This window comes from Schistocerca nitens, chromosome 3, assembly GCF_023898315.1.
Source record: "Schistocerca nitens isolate TAMUIC-IGC-003100 chromosome 3, iqSchNite1.1, whole genome shotgun sequence".
Taxonomy (NCBI): domain Eukaryota; kingdom Metazoa; phylum Arthropoda; class Insecta; order Orthoptera; family Acrididae; genus Schistocerca; species Schistocerca nitens.
In genome coordinates, this window is record NC_064616.1 from 976,361,947 (window position 1) to 976,381,559 (window position 19,613).

General features: G+C 42.6%; 1 protein-coding gene across 5 annotated transcripts in view; it reads left to right on the plus strand.

The window, feature by feature from the left end:
- Nucleotides 1-19,613, plus strand: part of LOC126249040 (asparagine synthetase domain-containing protein 1) — a 72,845-nt gene that overhangs the window by 17,843 nt on the left and 35,389 nt on the right. For all 5 annotated transcript variants that reach the window (XR_007545594.1, XM_049950668.1, XM_049950666.1 and 2 more), the window contains exons 3-4: nt 2,137-2,428; nt 10,498-11,114. Coding sequence is in view for 4 of the 5 variants with exons in the window: in XM_049950668.1 (XP_049806625.1) it covers nt 2,137-2,428; nt 10,498-11,114 (909 nt within the window). In the remaining variant the exon portion in view is untranslated. The remainder of the gene's footprint in view (nt 1-2,136; nt 2,429-10,497; nt 11,115-19,613) is intronic.

The following is a 19,613-nucleotide window of genomic DNA, read 5'->3' on the forward strand; positions in this document are numbered from 1 at the left end:
ACCTAGAAATATATATCAGCATAACATTGTAAAAACCTAAAAAATCATATGTTGTATTATTAGGTTTGTTATTTTTCTTTATTTTTCTTTTTTTTTTTTACTTTCTTTCAAAATGTGGCTTGTCGGCTTGTTCCCGACACGAATACCAGACCATTCTGCTGCTTACAGTATGCTGTGTCAATCATGCAGCCTGCATCACTACAAGCAACACGTGGCAGGTGGTCAAAGGAACTTTCATTCGTCAGTGCCATCTACCGTAGCGACTTTGCATTTCTGGACATGTGTTCATACAACGTCTTTTCCTCCATTTCCAGTGGGAACCCCATCCCTGCGGTTTTTCAATTTTATTAATGTTCACCCTGTATATAGTGCTGAATAAGATAGTTTTTTTGAAGAATGGGGAACAAAATTACAGAGCAAAGACTAGCACGTTGTCACAGTAAGAAAGACTTGAGATCCACATACATGAACCTCCATTTATGCTGTAGTGAACTATAAAAAAAATTCATTTGTGTCATGCTTGTAGTTTGCAAGAAAATGTGAAAAGGAAAACTTTTCTGCGATTTTTTACCCCCTCAAGAGTGAAGAGGATAATGCAGCTTCATAAATGAACAAAAAAAAAAGATATGAGTTAAAGTGCGAACAGAAATAATGCAACTTGAGCTTGGATTGGAGAGATATAATGATATAGAACAAGGCTCTTGAAATAATTTAATGCATACTGGAATATGAAGTTATCATGATAAGCAAAATGAAACACACAAACAATCTACAGGATGATTCTAGGTGTTACAAATTAAAAGGCCAGGAATTATAAAAGGAAGATAACAAGTAGTAGATCTGTCATGATTAAATTGCACAATCCTACTGTAAATTGAATGAGCCTTGGTGGATGATTAGCACAAAGGTATGTGAAAAGTGAATGCCTTAAGTAGAAACAAGGTATGCCACTTTGAGGCCAAGGAGTCAGGCTTTGTGCATTGAGACTGCAACAGCATTGAGAAGCACCATGAAGACCTAAAATTGTATTGGAACTAAGAGACCGAGCTTCTAAAGTGTTAGGCACTACATAGTATTTGGCTCTCCAGGAATATTTCCTTCTTTACCTCAGTTTCTTTCAGAATGCTGTACTGTTATATGTGAAAGCAGTTTTATATTTCAGTGTCTTCAAAAATACTCATAATTCTTGCATTGCTCAGATTTTGGAGAATCTGCATCACGTTATCTATATTGGGGGTGGGTGCTGGTTGAGATACAGTGTACATGCGTAATGGCTGTCTGTAAATATCTGAAGTTTTTAAAGTTTAAATTAAAAAAGAAGCATTTTCAATATTTTAATTCTTCATATTCTTTTGGGTAGTGCTGGTAATACTGCTTCTTGGTATATTTATTTGGAGCCACAATTATGTATGTTTTATGTCTGTTCATGAGTATCAACTAAGAAATGACTGTAGATTTTATGTTTTGTTGTTATTGTTCTTGTTATTGTTGTTGAGATTCAAATTTTTCCTCCAGTTTGGTGCCTATATGTGTGTGTGTATAGATGTTGTTATGTGCAAGGTTTCAAGTCACTTGTTCGCTGTTCTGTGTTACTCTCAGTAAGTTACTAATAACGTTGTTCTATAATTACATGTCATGCCTGTATTGTCACTCCACATCTCAACAGTATGGTGTAAATGAGTTGTTGAAATTTACATATGCATCTAGAATTGTAGAAAATAATTTTTTGTTATTGTTAACTTATTGTTGTTTGTTATTACATACAGTTTTCAAATGAGTAACAGTTGCTTTGGAAAACTTCATATGCAATGAAGACGACGCTGAGCCTTCCTGCACTAACTTTGTATTTCCTATATGTTTAGTAGTATTAATTTACTTGTTTAAGATGTAGCAAAGGTTTGTTAGTCCCATTTGGACACACACACACACACACACACACACACACACACACACACACACACACTCTCTCTCTCTCTCTCTCTCTCTCTCTCTCTCTGTGTGTGTGTGTGTGTGTGTGTGTGTGTGTGTGTGTGTGTGTGTGTGGGGGGGGGGGGGGGGGGTTGCGGCTGCACGCACACTCTTTAGTACATTCTGTTACTAAGCTTGAATAACAGTATATTATTGCACTTTTTTCAGGCACCTGATGGTTCAACTTCAGATACTTTAAGTGTTGTCGAAAACTTGAGCAAGTGCCACAACAATGAAATGATCATTCAAACAATAAGCAAATTCAGAGGTCCATTTTCATTTGTGTATCTGAATCCTACAACTAGACAACTCTGGTTCGGCAGAGATGTTCTGGGCCGTCACAGCTTACTTTCACACAGCAGTAACAACTCGCTTGTGATAACATCAGTATCAAGAAAAGAACTGGATTGTCAAGAAGTTCCAGCAGTTGGTGTTTTCCTGGCGGAGCTGACTGACAAAGGTGAGCTAACCAACCAAGATAGTTTCATATTACTGGTTATAATTAAGAAAATAATATGCTAATACAGAGTCAACAGTTTGTAATGAATTTATGGAAGATTAATTTTATGCATATATATCTACATCTACATCTTTACTCTGCAAGTCCCCTTACAGAGGGTACCTTTGGTACCACTAAGTTTTCATTGCTTCCCTGTTCCATTTGCAAATGGTGCTGCGAAGAACAATTTTAGTTAACCTCCATATGAGCTGTAATTGCTCTTGTTTTGCCTTCATGATCATTTTGCGAGACGTATGTTGAAGGAAGTTCTAAGTTGCCCAACTCTTCTCAAAGTGTACTATTTTGAGGATTTCAACAATGCCTCTCTTGCAGGTTCCTCCCAGTGGAGCTCAATGAGCAGTTTTGTAATCTTTGTAATGCTGTCACACCTACTGAACAATACTGTGGTGCAATGAAATGTCCCACCATCATTGGGTCTTCTCTGTTGCTTCTCTTAATTTAAGAGGTGCAGCAAAGATGAGTGATGCTCTTGATTTGGATGAAAAAGTATTTTGGAAGCTACTTCTTTTGTGGATGAAGACAGTTCCTTAAGATCCCCTGTGTCTCTCATCATGGCATCTGCTTTTCATACAGTTTCTTTTATGTGGCCATTCCACTTAGTGTCTCCAAGTGGTTAATCTTAAATATTTTGTGGTAATTATTGTTTCCAGTGATTTATCAGCAATGATGTAATTGAGTAATAGCAGGTCCCTTTGTCTATTTGTATGCAATACTTAACATTTATTTATGTCTGGGCTCAACTGCCAGTTCCTGCACCCATTTATATATGTTCAGAGTCAATTGCCTCTTCCTGCTCCAATTGTTGATCCTCCAATACCGTAAAATACACGAAATATCAGCCTTTGTTAATTGGCTTTGCAGTTATTCAATTCCAGGATGTCTTTGTCATTCCCCCTTCCAAGGTAGTTTAAAATTGTTGATTCACTATTTTTATGGTGGCATAACATATGCAAAAACATAATAGCAACAATGAAAACTACTGTGTGTGGACTATGTACTGATGAGCATTGTAAAAGAGGGCATAGCCTGGAGAGAATGAGCAGCACCTCTGAACCCACTTGGGCGGAGTCTTTGGAAGAACACCTGTCTAGTGACCTATAAGATTTTGGAGATAGTGCATTTGTTTTTCTCATAATCATGGGTTTAAAGGCAAAATGATCCATATCCCAGCCATTAACAAGTTGCTGCTTGATCATGTTCTGGGAAAAGGTATGATTGTGTTGGACCCCCTGGTGTTTGAAGTGTTGGACAAACTGGCACACCACTGCAGTAGTATCTAGGCAGTGTGGCAAGATGCAGGTGTGTGTGTAAAATAATTTCTGAAGGCCGACGTGTTTCTCTTATTAAATCTGTAGGAAAATTGTGAAATTACAGCACATGTAGTACAATGTCTTTTCAGGGGCAACCCTCCGCTGTCCAATTCCTCCCTTACCTGATCCCTCCCTCTGTTTCACTCCCCCACCCCTCCTCCACCACAGCAATATGCTCACTAGCTGGAACTGCTGTTCTCATATATCTCCTATCCATCACTGGCCAGTACCATGGTGGACAAAAGACATTTTTAACAGCTGTTTGGGATTATGAAAGGACCGTGCAACATCTTGAGCAGCATCCTACTCAGGCCAGCATCATCACTTTTAAGCAGCTCTGTGGTTAGGCTCTATATGTAATTAAACTCAGTAGGAAGGAATGCTGGGAGTGCTATGTCATCTTGGGAATGTGTGCCTCTTCATCCCAGGTTAAGGCCAAGAACCATGGTCTACTGGGCCAGGGATGAACAACTGTTCAGAGTTTTCTCCTTCAAAGTGGTATTTCTGCCCATGTGTTGGTTCTTGCTTCAACACCTTGCGAGCCGCTTTGCAACAGTTTTGGCATGTGCCTCTTGCCAGACTACCTTACAAATGCATAAAAGACACTGAAGATATCTCTCTGATCATCTGACACTGAGGTACATAATGAACCTTTCGATGATGGGAACTCTTTCAAGGTCCTCACATGATACAGCCCCAGGCCTTAATTTGATTCAAAATTAAATGGTCCTCATCTGAATATGACTCGGAGACTCCATCTGCTCAGGATCTTCAACTGTATTTGGCTAGGAGTTTTCCCTTTGCAGTGGTGAAATGGTGTCATTTTTCCAATCCTTAAACCAGGCTAAAATGCCTTGTCCACTGACACCTAGTGACTGATTAGCCTCATGGACATGCTCTGTAAATTGCTTGAAAGGATGGTAGCTGTGCGATTATGCTGGGTTCTCGAATTATGGGGCCCTTCGTCTCCCTATCAGTGTAAACAGCAATCCAGCAGGCTTCTTCTAAACACCACATCGTTGCAGTCTTTTTTTACCTACGTAAGGCATATGACACAGCCTGATGCCGTGACTGAAGCTTTTGAGGCTCCCTACCAATTTTTGTGTCAGTTTTTATCCCACCAGTTGTTTTGGGTTAGAATTGTTATGTCACTCAGCCTCTCATTGGCCCAAGAGAATAGCATCCCTCAGGGCTTTGTGCTGAGTGTTACACTGCTCCTTGTTGCCAAGAAGAGGCTAGTGACCTACATTGGTCCAGTGCTCACTCTCACACTATGTGTTGATGACTTGTGCGTTTGATACGGTTTCAGTGTATAGCCCCAGCTAAACTCCAGTGTCCAGAGGACCTCCATTTGGGCTCTCACCCATTGATTCCAGTTCTCTCCCATGAAAACACAGGTCATGTATTTCTATCATTGTCCTGAAGTCCATCCAGACCCAATACTCTACTTGTGTACCCAGTGCTTGGATGTTGTTGCACAGTCCTGATTTTTGAGACTTCTCTTTGAGAAAAAGTTGACATGACTGCCCCATGTTTGTCAACTAAAGACTAGCTGCATGAAAAAGCTCAACACTCTCTGCTTCCTTGCCCACACCTCTTGGGGTGTGGATCACACTACTGTACTGCTCTGCTCTGAACACAACTGGACTATTGTTGCCAGGTGTATGGTTCAGTGGCACCTTTGGCCTTGAAATTACTGAATCCAGTCCATCTTGATGGAGTAAGACTGGCCAATGGTGCCTTCCTATCTAGCCCCTTAGATAGTTTCCTCACTGAAGGGGGTCTTACCTCTTCCATTCCGAATGTACCAACAATTCCTCACATACACGATCACCATCCAGCAATTTCAAAATCATCCAATGTATCAAATTCTTTTTGCAACAAAGCGCATCAGTCCCCTGACACCCAAACGTGGGTGGGAGTAACAGTTGGATTACACCTCCACATAACCTCTTAGACTATGCAGTCCCTGACTGCTGGTCAGTCCCTGACTGCTGGTCAGGAACAACATTTGCTGCCAGGACTGTGTAATGTTTTTACAGTGGAGCTAATAGACATTAACAGAGCCCTAAATTTTATTATACAGACCTCCCTCAATCATTTTGCAATTTGAAGTGACTCAACGAGCAGTCTCCAGTTTATTGACTTATGTTACACTTGTTACCCTGTGTTGTAATATTTGCTGTTTATGATCATCTCTGTGACCTAGGTTGTAGTGACTGCCCAGTTGTCTTTTTCTGTGTCCCAAGTCATGTGGGTATCCTGGGGAATAAACTGGCCAACAATTTGACTAGAATAGATTACTCATCCAACAATCACTTTCACAGTCCCAAGTGCGGATTTGCGGGTGCAAATATGACTTCTCCTCACTCGAAGAAAGAACAACATCTGATGGGCTGTTACGTCTTCTAATAAAACCCACACTATCAGGGAGACTATTGCTGTAGACCACTGAGCCTTCTGTTCCTCCAGAAGTCACCTTGTACCAGATTAACCCTTAATTTTATCTTACATACTGAGTCAACCCCCTCAGTCACCCCCCCCCCCCCCCCCCCCCCCAAAAAAAAAAGTGAGATTGCTGAGCCTCACAGACAGTAATTTACTTGCCATGCTAAGCATGGTCTTCCAGATTCTTTGTCTCTAGTGCTATTGGTCAAAGAGTTGAACTTGTTCTTCGTTTTCTCTAAGAAAGTGGTTTTTGTTGTGGGATACACTGTTTTAAACTACTTTCAGGGTAGGGGCATGTTGGTTGGGATTTGCATGTGTCTATGTTACATGCTAGACCTGAGAGACCCTAGATTCTACCTTCTCTGCCAGCTGCCTTGGTCATCCCTCTTTAACTCTGTTTTAATTACTTTCAGATGTGGTTCTCTCTGTTTTCTGTGACACATTACAGGTAGCACATGAATGAAGGCAAGAACTTAAGGATTCCTTATACTAATTAATGACTTTAACAGAGCAAGGGAGAGACTGCATCTGTTGCATGCAGAGCCTTGGGGTGCTCCCCTCCCCATCTACTGACCTGGTTTTCTCTCACATGTTATCATTGTCGGTCCAACTGGTGTTCATTAAATGCTAGAATGCCCTTTAAAAAAAAAATAAAAAATAAAAAAAAAATCCATAACTGTCTTAGCTTTGAATCGAATTGGCAGGGGAGTCGGGAACTTTTGAAAGCATTGTGACTGACAGTATAACTAACTTCCTATAAGGAAAGAAATACTATGACATGTATAAATAAGATTAGATTAGATCAAATTCATTATTCGTTCGAGTAGATCCATAGTGAGGAGATCCTCCAGGATGCAGAAAATATCAGAAAACAAGAATGCACAATGCTAATGTTTCGTCCAGAAATTCCAAGTGAAATGGTCCTCAAAGATGTGGAATAATTCAAGAAGTCTTTAACATACTTTCATTTAATAAATAGTACTAAACTTGACACAAAATATGTAAATGTTCAGTAACTTAGGTAATATGATAATTCTTAGGTTACTTTAGTCATGCATCATAAGATATAAAAATCATTTTACAAGGCTTATTTATAATGATTGCATTACTGCGCTGAATATGTACAAGAGTCAGCTTGTTCATAATACTTGTATTATTTGACATTATTAATAACATGAACACATCAATCTGTTCTGCCAAGTAATTAATCAGTGAAGTAGAGGCATAAATGTATCTTTCAGGCTCCTCTTAAAGTGAACTTAGTAGTTACACTTTTTATCGCTGCTGCCAAGTTATTGAAAATGATGAACATTTTTCCGGACCAAAGTAAATGACTTTAAATCCTTGTGAAGATTATTCTTATTTCTAATATTGGTTCCATGAACTCCGGAGGTTTGAAAAAGAGATACATTATTAATGACAAATTTCATTAAGGAATAAATGTATTGGGAAGCAGTGAGCAATGTGAATAAAACATGGAGTCCACATAATAGTCTCTAGGGCCTAGATTTAGTACCGACTATTTGTGAAGTGAATAATTAGAAGCAAATTCTAGGTAGATGTATCCCGTTCAGTTGGAATATGCAAGCAGATTGTACAGGGATAGATACAACCCATGGTCAAGATACATCTTGTTTTACACTGTGGGTCAGTGTTCACCTGCTCATGACAAATCACAGCTATTTTGCATCTATCCCCTCCCCCTAACGTCTTGACGAATTATTCTCATACCAAGTAGTTGCATGTGGAGGTTCGTGATACGCAGGTCGTTCTGTTTTAAAAGTCAGTTAGCAACTTGGCTTCCAGTGAAAGTGAAAATACTGCAAGACCAATGTGAACATAGCACTGTTCGTCAGTTTGATAGCTGAGCACATGATTTTGTTATAAAAATATTGAATACCAAAGGTAGTGTCAGAAAAGAATAATACATGGAATACTGTTGGACAGGAATACCCCCACAGAAGTGGCAAACAGTACAGTGCTGCGCAGATTGAAGAGTCAAATAAGAAAGAAACCTAAACTGGAGGAAATGGAAAATAAACCAGTTAAACCTAAAGATTGGGAAAGGATTTGTTTGTATTGCTCTCCCAGGAAGTTAATCCTGTTTTTGGAAAGGTCCCAGAAGTTATTTCGGTGTGTGTGAAGCAGTTGTCAAACATTGCTAAAAACTGCGATAAAAATGAATATTGGAGATAATCTCTACGTGCCTGGTTGCTGCTCCTGTGACAACAAAACCGACAACCTCAACATAAAGTCAACCTGAAGCAAAAACCTGTTCAGCATGTGGAACTGAAGGTACAAAATACTTGCCTTATCACAGCTTCAGGGACTACATAGAAAATGAAAAGAAAAGCTAAAAAATTGCAGAGGGCAAATCTACATGAACAGGTTATTAATATGAAACATAAATATTGTATTGTTGAATGATTCATATCATCGTCCTTTCCATTCATTTCTTAATTGTCTAAAAGAAATAAATAAAAAAGCAATTTGTACATTTTTCTTGGTCTCTTGTAATTATGTTACTTTCAATTATAATCACATTGTTTATTGCATTTGTATAGTACACAATTAAAGAAAAAACACCTACATAAATCAGAGTATTTATTGCTGGTTATGTTCACCGTGTACCCTGCTTCCACTGTTTTACAGCTGTCTGTTAGTAGGCTCGTCTTCATCAGGACTCTGACTTTTGTAGTCTTCTTTTTCTTCTCTATCTTTCCTCTCCTTAAAATGATACTCAAAGTGATCTTTCAGGTGTTTACAGTGTGCAGTACAGCACATGTTATTATTAGTTTGGGAACTCTCTCCAAACAGTCTTATACAGTTACCAATGATGGGGAAATTGTTGCTTCAAGTGACCAAAAGCTCTCTCTCCACTATTGGTGTTTCTCTGGCAGGGACCAAACTGAATCATCATTGATCAGTATTTCTTGCTACTTAAATGGAGTGACTAACATACCTTGAATCACCAAGTAAGCGAGCATCCCTGTTGTATCCTGAAATTATGTTTTTGATTGGGTTAAGTCTCCATATTTTAGCATCATGCACACCACCGGGTCATTCTGCTCTTATGCTTGTAAATTTCTCACTAGTATCTATGGTGCCTTGCATGTTAATAGAGGCACATCCTTTGTGATGCATTCATCACAATGTATCGTTGATTTTATAATTTCTATTTGGGTGCAATCCAAAGCTGCTATGACAGTTGGCAGCTGAAATATTTTTTGCGATTCTAGTTTAGCCATATTAATTTCCCACATTTTAGATGGGAATCATATCCAATTGTGAGCTTTTAAAACTGTGTGATCCATAACATTGTTAATGGTTTTTACATACTGTTATCTGATCTACTCAAAAATCGTTGGCTGCACCAGTCTGGAATCCAGCATCACCCACACAACAAAGAAGTATCTGCATCCATTTTCGGGAAGTCAAGGCTCCTCCACGTGTTTCATCACATACTGGCATAACTTCTGCATGTAAGAAGTCCACACAACTCTTTCCATCTACTAACATCCCCCCTCATGTCTGACCTGCAGATAGATCACCATCGTGCAGAAAGATCACCAGCATGCAGACTGACAGACAGTGCTTAAAAGCAAGCATGCCTCACCACCTTCTTATGAATAACCAAGACATATCCCAGTATGAAAACTAGATTCTACTCTTTATTCACAGCTTAAATCTTGCCCATCCAGAAAACACAACTTATATCTTAACAGATTAGAATCTACAATGCTTATTCACGTTAAACTTAGAGATAAATCTTAAAATAATGCAAGACTTAGCTGAATCTTGGTTTTACTCACATCAATCGGCAAGTTAAAGAAAAATTGTTGACTCGGTCAGACATCAGAAATAGCCAGTGCCATAAACACTAGACACTCTGCATTAAGATAATCCTGAATCCTCAGGTCAGGTGAACTAGCTACATAAAAAAAAAGTACATACATCCTGTCAAATCAGTGTGACTCACGGATTGACTATATCAGTATCTTAATTAAATGAAGTAATTTGATAAATCAAAATTTGGTGCAGGTGATATGAGATAATGTTAGGTTATGTTCTATAGATATTGTGTACATTGAAAAAATTTAAAGCGGTTTTGTTTATAAATTTATTTTGATCTTACCTTTTGTAATATTTCCATGAGAGAGGTATATATTACTTATTTTATTACAAATTGTCTAAATATAGTCAAAGTAATTACTAAAAACAAGCTGTTACTGAAAGTTTGTTTATTTACAGGCAGTATATCAATCAAACTTTATCCATGGTCTGGAATTTCTGAGACTAGACTGTCTGCTGCAGTGGATCTCTATCACGTCGACTTAAATATTGATCAGTGTTTCATAGAATCACCGCTGTCAGGTTGTTATATGAATACAGATTCCATCCCATCTTCAGTACTTGAATCTTACTGGCTGAAGTGTAACAGTGAGAACATACCTGATTTCTTCACAACACTACTCATGGATGAATCAGTCTGCAAGAATGTCGACAGGCTTCTAAACTTATTGAACTTTTCTGTGAAAGTGCGCTGTGGTAAACAGTGTGAGCTGTGTAAAAACTGTGTAAAGCAGTTCAGCAGTAAAAAACACTGTAAACACTCAAAAGTTGGGATACTCTTCTCTGGAGGTCTAGATTCAAGTGTTATAGCAGCCCTTGCAAGTGAATGTATTCCAGAAGATGAACCTATTGATTTAATAAATGTGGCTTTTGAACCAAAGAAAAGAATTTGTAGAGGAAACAAAAAAGCAGCTGTGAATCCTGCAGATTATAATGTTCCCGACAGAAAGACAGGAGTTCAATCGTACAGACAACTCCAATCTCTCTATCCAGAAAGAAAATGGAATTTTATTCAGGTGAGGTTTCTGTAAAAGAATGCTAAATTTTTCTTAAACATAGCTTTGAATATAATTAAGAGAAATGCAGTGGTTTGTGATGAGAGAGAGGGAATGAGTGTATAGTTTAAGGTGTGACATGAATTTGCACAGGAGCCTGTGACCCTGATGTAAATTTGGGGAGATTTATGCCACTGCTGCATAGGTTGCTATTATAACTGGTCACTTGCTGGTCAGAAACTCTTATTTACTGATGTGTTTTGGGCACAGGCTCATCAGAACCTCAAAAATAAGTCTTAATTCACACTATGGAGTCAAATCTATCAGCATCGGAACTCAATTGATTTAGTTGAGTTCTGATGCTGACAGTTGACACATGTGACTTTGTATGAAGGCTTTTATTTTTGATGTTCTTGTGATGGGCTGTGCCCAAAATGCATCAGTAAGCAAGAATTTTCGAACAGCAGATGACCATTTATTCTAGCGACCTATTCAGCACTCCCCCTGTGGGTCCGGGGGTTAGAATAAGCCCGAGGTATTCCTGCCTGTCATACAAGGCAACTAAGAGTTTCACGTTTCGGCCTTTATGTGATGGTCCCCTGTAGGGTTTGACCTCCATTCTTCAAAATTTTCCCAAAGAGCGAGCCAATTGGGGAAGGGCGCCTTACAAGGTGCATCGTGTCCATCGTGCATTGAGATCCTTAGCCCACTTTGTTGTTGACGCATTGCAGTCCTGCCCATTCTCCATCTCTTGGGCGAGGACACCTCCCTGGGTGCGTTTTCCACCATGCACTATGCAGTGTCAATTTCTGCGTCGACGATGACCGTGGACTTCTTTGCATGTGATGTCCAGCACGGTAGCCAGTCCATTCTGGTGGGGCCGCCATGTTCCCTGTTGGTTGTAGCCCTCTGACTACACAGGGATCCCTCTGCTGATGCCTGCACTGTTAATTCCCCACTTATGTCAAGGGGTAGATGCCCATCCCCCTGGGTCAATGGGACTCCCGGCAATGGCCATCCTGCCAGGTGGCCTATACTGCAGCTGGGTGGTGCCCGTGGGGAGGGCCCCTGGTCGGAGTGGGTGGCACCAGGGCGGATGACATGCAATGAAGCGTAGTCCATCATCTCTTGCTGGTGATGAAACACCAGCAGTCTCTAAGCGATCACGAGCTCAATTCAACGCACAGAAGTATGACCCCAAATCGTTCCCCTCCCTGGCCACACAATGGGAGGAACATCTGGCTAAGGATGGCAGCAGATCTTATTTGCCCCGGTACCTTGCATGTTCGAGAGCTGATGGGGAATCTTTCATGACAATGAAGCTTCAGGTTTTTGTTGAGCATTTAGAGGACAAGTTTGGGGAGGTGGAAGGCTTGTCCAAAATGAGATCTGGGTCAGTCTTGATCAAAACAGCACCCTCAGCCCAGTCACGGGAGTTACTTGCTGTGACAGATTGGGGAATATTTCTGTAACCATCACACCCCATAAGAACTTAAATATGGTCCAGGGTATCATATTTCACAGAGACCTTCTTTTGCGGTCCGACTATGATCTGCGCGCCAGTTTAGAGTGGCGAGGTGTACTTTTCGTCCGGCGTGTCTAGCGGGGTCCGAAGGGTAATCAGGTAGCCACCGGTGCCTTCATCTTGGCCTTTGAGGTTGATATATTGCCCGAGAAGGTCAAGGTGATGGTCTACCGGTGTGATGTAAAGCCCTATATCCCTCCCCCGATGCAGTGCTTCAAGTGCTGGAATTTTGGCCATATATCTTCCCGCTGTACTTCCAGCGTCACATGCCGAGATTGCGGATGCCCATCACATTCCAGTACTCCATGTGCCCCGCCTCCCATCTGTGTCAACTGCAGAGAGCACCATTCGCCTTGCTCGCCTGACTGCAGGGTTCTCCAGAAAGAAAGGAAAATCATGGAGTACAAGACCCTGGACAGACTGGCCTACACTGAGGCTAAGAGAAAATTTGAACGCCTGCATCCTGTGCGTATGACATAGTCTTACGCCGCTGCTACAACAGTTTGGGCACCATCAGCTCAGCCAACCCAGGTCACCTCTCAGTGCCGGAAGACTACACCTGCCCCGACAATGGTGGGCTGCACCACATACTTCGGGAGCAATCCCCCCCCCCCCCCAACCATCAGGGACGTCCATCCCCACTTCTAAGCTGGAGAAGCGTAGGTCTTCTTCGGCTTCTCCACTAGGAAGGGGTCCCTTGGGTCACTCCCTTCCCAGGTTTCTTCTAGTGGGAAAGACGACACCCGCCAGTGGCTGAAGAGCCCAAAAGCAGTTGGTCGTAGGACTTCACGCTCATCCTCAGTCCCGGAGACTGAGACTGAGCCAGTGAAGTCCTCCCAGCCAGGGAAACCCAAGCAGCAGCGAGAGAAATCCAAAAAGAAAACCTCGAAGACCGAGGAAATTGCGGTGGGACCCACACCACCACTACCTACAAGCTCTGCGGTTGAGGATGGGATGGAGATTTTGGCGTCTGCTGAGAACCTAGATCTTGCCATACCCTCAGACACAATGGATATAGACTGTTCAGACAATAAGTCAGTGGGAGCAGGTGACTCTGAGGCTTAAACAGCCTCACTGAATGTTCCATGCCTTCCCAGTCTCACGATGTCATCCTTCAGTGGAATTGCGGCAGTTTTTTCCACCGCCTGGCTGAGCTACGGCAACTGTCAAGCTTTACACCTGCTATCTGCATTGCCCTCCAGGAAACCTGGTTCCCAGTAATGCGGACCCCTGCCCTCCGTGGCTATAAGGAATATTACAGGTACAGTCGAGTGTCTGGTGGAATTTGCATTTATGTCCTAAACTCGATCTGTAATAAACCTGTGCCCCTTCAAACCCCTCTTGAAGCTGTGGCTGTCAGAATAAGGATGTTGCAGGAAATAACTGTCTGCAATGTATATCGTCCTCCAGATGATGCAGTACCCCTGAATGTATTAGCTGCACTGATTGATTAACTCCCTAAACCTTTCCTACTTCTGGGAGATGTTAATGTCCATAACACCTTGTGGGGTGGTACCATGCTTACTGGCCGAGGCAGAGATGTCGAAACTTTACTGTCGCAGTTTGACCTCTGCCTCTTAAATACTGGGGCTGCCACACATTTCACTGTGGCTCATGGTAGTTACTCAGCCATTGATTTATCAATTTGCAGCCCAGGACTTCTCCCATCTATCCACTGGAGAGCACATGATGACCTGTGTGGTAGTGACCACTTCCCCATCTTCCTGTCACTGCCCCAGCATCAGGCACACGGGACGCCTGCCCAGATGGGCTTTGAACAAGGACGCCTGCCCAGATGGGCTTTGAACAAGGCAGACTGGGGAACTTTCACCTCTGCTGTCACCGCTGAATCTCCCCCACACAGTAACATCGATGTGATGGTTGAGCAGGTGACCAGCACAATCGTTTCCGCGGCAGAAAACACGATCCCTCACTCTTTAGGATACCCGAGGCATAAGACAGTCCCTTGGTGGTCGCCAGAAGTCGCTGAAGCAATTAAGGAGTGTTGGCATAAGTGGCACCCTTACCTGGAGCACCTCATAGCATTTAAACGGCTCCGTGCCTGTGTTCGCTACCTTATCAAACAACGGAAGGAGGAGTGTTGGGAGAGATACGTCTCAACCACTGGGTGCCACACGTCACCTTCCCAAGTCTGGGTGAAGATCAAATGTCTTTTCGGGTACCAGGCTCCAACAGCTGTCCCCGGTGTTACCATAAATGGCAAGCTATGTACCGACGCAAACGCGATTGCCAAGCACTTTGCTCGAGCCTCTGCATCGGAAAATTAAGCCCCCCCCCCCCTCCCCCCTCCCCCCGCCCGGCCTTTCGCACACTCAAATCACGGCTGGAAGGGAACGTCCTCTCATTCACTACACGCTGCAGCGAATCCTATAATGCACCATTTACAGAGTGGGAGCTCCTCAGTGCCCATGCACATTGCCACGGCACAGATCCTGGGCCTGATTGCATCCACAGCCAGATGATTAAACATCTCTCATCTGACTACAAACTACATCTTCTTGTCATCTTCAACCGGATCTGTTGCGGTGGCGTCTTTCCATCGCAATGGAGGGAGAGCACCATCATTCCGGTGCTCAAACCCGGTAAAAACCTGATTGATGTGGATAGCTATAGGCCCATCAGCCTCACCAACATTCTTTGTAAGCTGCTGGAACGTATGGTATGTCGGCAGTTGGGTTGGGTCCTGGAGTCACGTGGCTTGCTGGCTCCATGTCAGGGCAGCTTCCGCCAGGGTCACTCTACCACTGATAATCTTATGTCCATCGAGTCTGCCATCCGAACAGCCTTTTCCAGACGGCAACACCTGATTGCCATCTTTGTTGACGTATGTAAAGCATACGACACAACTTGGCGACATCATATCCTTGCCACATTGTATGAGTGGGGTCTCTGGGGACCACTCCTGATTTTTATCCTAAACTTCCTGTCGCTCCGTACTTTCCGTGTCCAAGTTGGTGGTTCCGATAGTTCCATCCATATCCAGTAGAATGGAGTCCCGCAGGGCTCTGTATTGAGTGTCTCTCTATTTTTAGTGGCCATTAATGGTCTAGCAGCAGATGTCGGGTCCTCCGTCTCACTTTCTCTGTATGCAGACGACTTCTGCATTTCGTACTGCTGCTCCAGTACTGTTATTGCCAAGTGGCACCTCCAGGGAGCCATCGATAAGGTGCAGTCATGGGCTCTAGCCCACGACTTCCAGTTTTCAGCCTCAAGGTCGTGTGCCATGCACTTATGTCGGTGTAGTACCGTTCATCCAGAACCCGCACTTTACCTTAATGATGATCCACTCACTGTAGTGGAGACATATCAATTCCTAGGACTGGTTTTAGATGCTCGATTGACTTGGCTCCCTCATCTTCATCAGTTTAAGCAGAAGTGCTGGCAGCACCTCAATGCCCTCCGTTGCGTGAGCAACACCAATTGGGGTGCAGATCGCTGTATGCTGCTGCAGCTCTACAGAGCCCTTGTCCAATCCCGAACTGACTTTGGGAGTGTGGTTTATGGTTTGGCAGCACCTTCAGCGTTGCGTTTACTCAACCCTGTGCACTACTGTGGTGTTTGATTAGTGACAGGAGGTTTTAGGACATGTCCAGTGACCAGCGTACTGGTGGAGGCTGGTGTCCCTCCACTGCAGATCAGACGTGCACAACTGCTCACCAGTTACGCAGCACACATTCATAGTTTCCCTGAGCATCCGAATTACTGTCTCCTTTTCCCGCCTGCGGCAGTCCATCTCCTGCATCGGCGCTAACGATTGCGGTTCGCGTGTAGTCCCTTCTCTCCGAACTGGAGTCCTTCCCATAGTGCTCAGAGCCATTTGAACCATTTGGAGTCCTTCCCTTTACCACCTCTGCTTTCGGTCCGTTCACATACGCCTCCATGGTGTACGCCTCGGCCGCAGCTTTGTCTGGACCTTTTGCATGGCCCTAAGGATTCCGTTAACCCCGTCGCTCTCCGCTGTCACTTCCTCTTGATTCTTGACGTGTTCTGGGGCTCTGAAGTGGTTTACACCGACGGCTCAATGGCTGATGGTCACATAGGCTTCGCATATCTTCATGGAGGACATATTGAGAAGCACTCCTTGCCAGTTGGCTGCAGTGTTTTCACTGCAGAGCCGGCGGGCATATCTCGTGCTCTTGAGTACATCTGCTCGTGCCCTGGCAAGTCATTTCTCCTGTGTATTGACTCATTGAGCAGCCTACAAGCTATTGACCAGTGCTACCCTCGCCACCCTCAGCTAGCGTTAATTCAGAAGTCCATCTATGCTGTGGAACAGTCCTGCCGTTCCGTGGTGTTTGTGTGGACCCTAGGACATGTTGGAATCCCCGGCAATGAACTTGCCAACAGGCTGGCCAAACAGGCGAAGCGGAAACCACTTCTGGAGATAGGCATCTCTGAAGCTGACCTATGCTCTGTCTTACACCGCAGGGTTTTCTGGATTTGGGAGACGGAATGGCATAACAGCACGCACAACAAATTGCGTGTTATTAATAAGGAGACTGAGTGTTTGGAAGTCTTCCATGCAGGTCTCCCACGGGGAGTCAGTTGTCCTCTGCCGTTTGCACATTGGCCATACGTGGCTAACACATGGTTACCTACTCCGTCGCGAGGACCCACCTCAATGTCGCTGTGGCTCCCAAATGACAGTCGTCGTCGTCCTGCTGGACTGCCCACTTTTAGCCGCTCTGTGGCAGACTTTTAACTTTCCCAGCACCCTGCCTTCGGTGTTGGGCGACAATGCCTTCACAGCAGCTTTAGTTTTACATTTTATCTGTGAAAGTGAGTTTTATACTTCTATGTAGGTTTTAGCGCATGTCCTTTGCCCCTCCGTTTCCTCCACCCTAGTGCTTTTAGGGTGGAGATTTTAATGTGTTGCAGAGTGGCTGGCTTTCCATTTTTAATCTCGTGGTTGGCCAGCCACTGTAATCTGCTTTCATGTTTTACTCTCTTCTGTTTCTAGCTTCTCTCTGTTGTTTTCTTGTCCTCTTTTGTTCCTTTTAGTGTTTGTTGCCTTCTCTTCATTCTTGTGGCTTTTCCTTTCTTTCCACTTTGAGTTATATGTTTTGTCCGTTGTATTCTTGCACTTGTGGCATTGTTTTATTAGGAACAAGGGACCAATGACCTCGTAGTTTGGTCCCTTCTCCCGCCTTTAAACCAACCAACCAACCTATTCAGCACTGGCATAAGTCTCCTCAGAATTGAGTATTTAGCGTTTTTAACGACAGGGTTCACTTGGAAAAAAATTCTTCATGTGTGATTGTGTTCTTAGTACATGTAAAGTTTTGTCACTGAAAGTAAAACATTTATTGCATTCAGTGAAATGTGTATGTATGCCATCATGACATGGATATGTGGGGTTCCATTAAAACTCTCTATTAACAGACAGATTAAAATCGGGTATGTATTATCACATAACAGTTATTAAATAATCGAAGACTATGACATAAGTTACTTGTCAATTCTAACCCTGTATAGAAAATAATAAAACTAATCTTAGGTTATAGTGTGGTATTACTTCTTTAGACAGATACAGTCTCATTCAGTAAATCCTCAGAACAGCAGGCTTTAATTTTCAGGTATTTTTCCAGATCTCTGTCAGTATGTTTCAGATTTGGGCCACCCTTCCCCTTCCATATTTTACTTATAAATTTTGTGCTCATATAATCTGAAATTATTTCATATAGTTTTATTCTGTGGCCAGGTAACTGGGGAATATGTAACTTGGTCCACAGAGCCTATGTTATCTCGGACCCTGAGAGTTCATCAGCTGAATTAACCTGTCTCTAAGTCACCTTTCTTTGGAATGGGTATAGTGAAAGACAGATTAGATGTGCATTGTGCTATCGACCAACTGTGCACCATGTGAGTGGTGATAATACTGTGGTGGCACCTAAGTCTACAGCCTTTATGCCTTACGAAGGGAGTATTTTTAATGGTATTGGTTGTATTTTTGTGGAAATATGATGTGAAGTGTGCTTTTTGATCATCATCTAAGATCAGTCCGTTTAGGTCCATAAAGGATGTTCTTCGTTTGCTTAAGGCAGGTGTCTAACACATTCCTTACAGTTGTGGCATGTCACATATTGGTCAAACTATCAGGACTATGGAGGACCAGTGTAATGAGCATAAGTGGCACACGTGCTTACAGCAGCCGAACAAATTTGCCATTGCAGAAAATTATCTTGGCACAGTCATCTCTGGTTTCTGATGACACTACCATTTACTGTGTGTGTGTGTGTGTGTGTGTGTGTGTGTGTGTGTGTGTGTGTGTGTAAACTGAGGTACCATATTCACTTAGACAGAGTTTAGTTGCTGCAGTTTTGCCTTGAAAATTGCAGGGTGTGCTGCTGTTGAAATATCGGCTGTTGTCGATGTCAACCAGCTGCATTCCCGTAAGTTATTTTAAAATTGTATATGCTGGGAGAAACTTAGTTCGCATGAATGTAACTTGCTTTATGTCTAGTCTCATAGTAATAACCAGTTTCCCTAAAAAAAGTTGCGCTTTTCTTTGTGAAAATGTCTCATTCATGTACATGTTTGGAATGGACGTTTTGATTTATATTTTCAAAGAAAGGTTTGCAGTACTGTTTCTTGTTTAGCTCCCACAATGGCTCAGCTGACATTTTTGTGCAGTCTAAAAGCACTTCATCATCATCATCATCATCATCATCATCTTGTTTTCCAGGTAATCGGTGATATCGGTGGTATTATAAAAGATGTTCATGGCATAAATAAGACTGTTCAATAGACCCAGAATGCTGCCATGGTTATTCCACAACATATTTCTGTTTGCTGATACATCAAGGAATTTGATGCAGTATGCAGTGTCCACCTTTTTGTCCATATGGTTTATTTCGTTTGTACACAGTGCAGATTGTTTGGTGGTGAAATGAACATTTTTATTTTTATTTTACAAGGTTTAATTTTAAATAACTATTTTTGACCCATGTCTGTAGTTCCCAAAATGTCTGTTC